This window comes from Neophocaena asiaeorientalis, unplaced genomic scaffold (assembly GCF_003031525.2).
Source record: "Neophocaena asiaeorientalis asiaeorientalis breed wild unplaced genomic scaffold, Neophocaena_asiaeorientalis_V1.1 scaffold606, whole genome shotgun sequence".
In the NCBI taxonomy this organism is placed as follows: domain Eukaryota; kingdom Metazoa; phylum Chordata; class Mammalia; order Artiodactyla; family Phocoenidae; genus Neophocaena; species Neophocaena asiaeorientalis.
Window position 1 is genome coordinate 5,257,233 of NW_020173687.1, and position 3,158 is coordinate 5,260,390.

The 3,158-nt window shown below is 52.6% G+C and overlaps 1 protein-coding gene across 3 annotated transcripts in view; it reads left to right on the plus strand.

Annotated features, from left to right (window-relative positions):
• The window catches only part of PMEPA1 (prostate transmembrane protein, androgen induced 1), a 57,444-nt gene extending 54,292 nt beyond the window's left edge, over positions 1–3,152 (plus strand). For 2 of the 3 annotated variants that reach the window (XM_024750308.1, XM_024750307.1), the window contains exon 4: positions 375–1,126. In XM_024750308.1, the coding sequence (XP_024606076.1) occupies positions 375–923 (549 nt within the window). In that variant the 3' untranslated portion in view covers positions 924–1,126. Of the gene's footprint in view, positions 1–374 lie in introns of all 3 variants that reach the window. The other variant, XM_024750309.1, reaches the window with a different exon arrangement.
• The last annotated feature ends 6 nt before the right edge of the window (positions 3,153–3,158 follow it).

The following is a 3,158-nucleotide window of genomic DNA, read 5'->3' on the forward strand; positions in this document are numbered from 1 at the left end:
AGGCCCCTCACCCAGTAGCTCCCCTAATCCGGACCGGAGGCACCTCCCCTGCTAGTAGAGTGGCTACAGGAGGCCCACACCTGCCCTTCTCTGAAGAATCCTCCTTGGTTGCTGGTATCGTCCCTACTGGGACATCATACGCTCCCCACCCCCAGGGAGCAGCCCTCAGTATCTGCGACACCGAAGGCCAAAGACTGCCCTCTTCCAACTGTGTGACAGTGTTCACACTCCGGGGCTCGCCAGTCATCAGGGGGCTGGACCCTGGGCTTGGCTCCTCCCCCCGCCCCCCGGCGGCCATCTCTCCCTTTCCCCAGAGAGCAGAGTCACAGGGGCCCTGCTGCTGGGGGGACACTCACTCTGCTCTTCCCCTCCAGCCGCAGGTCTACGCCCCGCCCCGGCCCACCGACCGCCTGGCCGTGCCCGCCTTCGCCCAGCGGGACCGCTTCCACCGCTTCCAGCCCACCTACCCATACCTGCAGCACGAGATCGACCTGCCGCCCACCATCTCGCTGTCGGACGGGGAGGAGCCCCCGCCCTACCAGGGCCCCTGCACGCTCCAGCTGCGGGACCCCGAGCAGCAGCTGGAGCTGAACCGGGAGTCGGTGCGCGCGCCCCCAAACAGAACCATCTTCGACAGCGACCTGATGGACAGCGCCATGCTGGGTGGCCCCTGCCCTCCCAGCAGTAACTCGGGCATCAGCGCCACATGCTACGGGGGCGGTGGGCGCATGGAGGGGCCGCCCCCCACCTACAGCGAGGTCATCGGCCACTACCCCGGGGCCTCCACCTTCCAGCACCAGCAGAGCAGCGGGCCGGCCTCCTTGCTGGAGGGGACCCGGCTGCACCCCGCACACATCGCCCCCCTGGAGAGCACAGCGGCCTGGAGCAAAGAGAAGGATAAACAGAAGGGACACCCCCTCTAGGAGCCCCGGGAGGCCAGGGCCGGGGCCGCAGTAGGTAAAACAGCAAAACACTCCGCACTTCTTGAAAGAAAAGAGAGAGGAGGACGGGGCGACACACAGGAAACTGCCACGCATGACCATCCTCTCCCCACCTCTCTGTGTATAAATATTTACATGTTCTGTCTGGTCTGAATGCACAAAGCTAAGAAGACTTGCAAAAAAAACCATGCTTCTCTGTTGAGCTGCGTCTTGAAGGCAAAAGAGGAAACAAAATTCTACGCTAGTCTTTCCTGTTTCTAGTTGAGCTGCGTGCGTGAATGCTTACTTTCTTCTGTTTGTTTGTGATGATTTCACTTAACTTTAAAGACATATTTGCACAAAACCTTTGTTTAAAGATCTGCAATATTATATAAATATAAATATATATAAAATAAGAGAAACTGTATGTGCGAGGGCAGGAGTATTTTTGTATTAGAAGAGGCCTATTACAAAAAAAAAAAAGTTGTTTTCTGAGCTAGAAGAGAAAAAAAAATGGCCATTTTTGAGTGCCAACTCAGAAAGTGTGTATTACCTTGTAAAGAAAAAAAACTACAAAGCAGGGGTTTAGAGTTATTTATATAAATGTTGAGCTTTTGCACTATTTTTTAATATAAATATGTCAGTGCTTGTTTGATGGAAACTTCTATCAACGTCTGTCGAGACTTTTAAGGGAGAAATGTTGGAATTTCACGGTGGACGTCAGGCAGAGGGTGGGCTCCACGCTGAGTCTGGAGAGAGGCTCCCAGAGGGGCTGATTTCCTGCAGAGTGGAAGCTTCTGTCTAGTGATAGGTTATTACCTCGTTATACATTCCCTCCCGAAGGAGACGCATTTTTTCCCCTCTGGGCCAGGACAGCCTTTGGATCGCAAAGAAAATAGGAAAGTTACTCGAGGCCCCAAGTTCCAGGAGGTGGGCTTTGCTCTTCCCAAAATGAAGATAAACTGTTACTGAAGGAATCTTAGTATTTTCTCCTCTTTTCTGAACCACGAAGGTCCCTGTAGGAAGGGGCTCGCTAAGGTGCTCTCTGCCCCCTGCCTGCCTTGCGAGGGCCACGCCAGAGGCGGTTAGGTGGCTCGCGCGTGCAGGATGCTTTGGTGATTCAGCTGGCTCCAGACTCTACCGGCTGAGGTGGGTGCAGCCCACCGGCGTATAGGAAAGGCCCAAAGGACTAGCAATGTGACCTCATCCCTGTCTTTATGTATTGATTCTCACGTAACAGGCCCATAACCAGAAGACCAGAGATGAAAAAGTGACACGCCCAGGTCTCTCCCAGGACACTGCAAAAGGGTTATAACGAGAAAGACAGTCAAACCAACGCGAACTCGAGCTTTAGGATGTAGAAGCAGAATTCTTTCCCTTCTCCTCTCTTTCACATTTCATTCCCTTCCCCGTGGAAACCATCGTTTTTGATGTGTTTGTGTATCTCTGTTTTCATAAGCGTCTTCATCAGACACAACTCTTGTTTACCAGGGTTTTACTGAGTAGATGTCGGCGGGACCCCTTGCTGGTGGCGTGCGTGTGTGCAAGTAGAGAAGGCGGGGAGAGAATGGAGTCGGGGTCCTCCCTCCCACCAAGGGTGGGCTAATACTCCACGGGGTGACGCCCTTAGCAGGAGAGCAGGCCACCCTGCCCCCCTGCCCCCTGCATCCCACGGAGGTGTCTTTTCATCTTCGGCGGAATGCCAACTAGCCGGTTAACATAAAAGAAAGGTATAAGAGGCAATAAGTATTGATTTTAAACAACTTTTTTATTACTTGAAAAACAAAAACTCGAGAACAGTTTTGAAGTTCTGACCATTTGAACTCTATTTCTATACGTACCTTTTAAGACCACGGTGACCAATAGATGACCGAGGTGTCTGAGTGCCCGCTCACCAGCCTGGCAGAAAGTTCTGGTACCTTGACAATAAAACCTGCCTCTCCGTGGGGTCTTCAGCCTAACCTTTGCCTAACCTTTGCTTCTCTCTCAAAGATTCTTTGAAAAGGTCATTCTTGCAGAGACATCCATAGTTTGTCCTGAAAGGTACAGGGACACATTTATAGATAAAGTTTAAAAAAAAAAAAAAAGTATCGTTCCTTTATGTGAAACGTCTCCCCAGTGCCTTACTGAGAAAACGGTTGACCCCTTTTGTCCCCCGGCAGCGGCGTTCCTGGACAATGCCCTGCTCACCCTGGCCCGGCCTTCCCGCTCGAGGTGGACAGAGGGCTACTGCTTCCT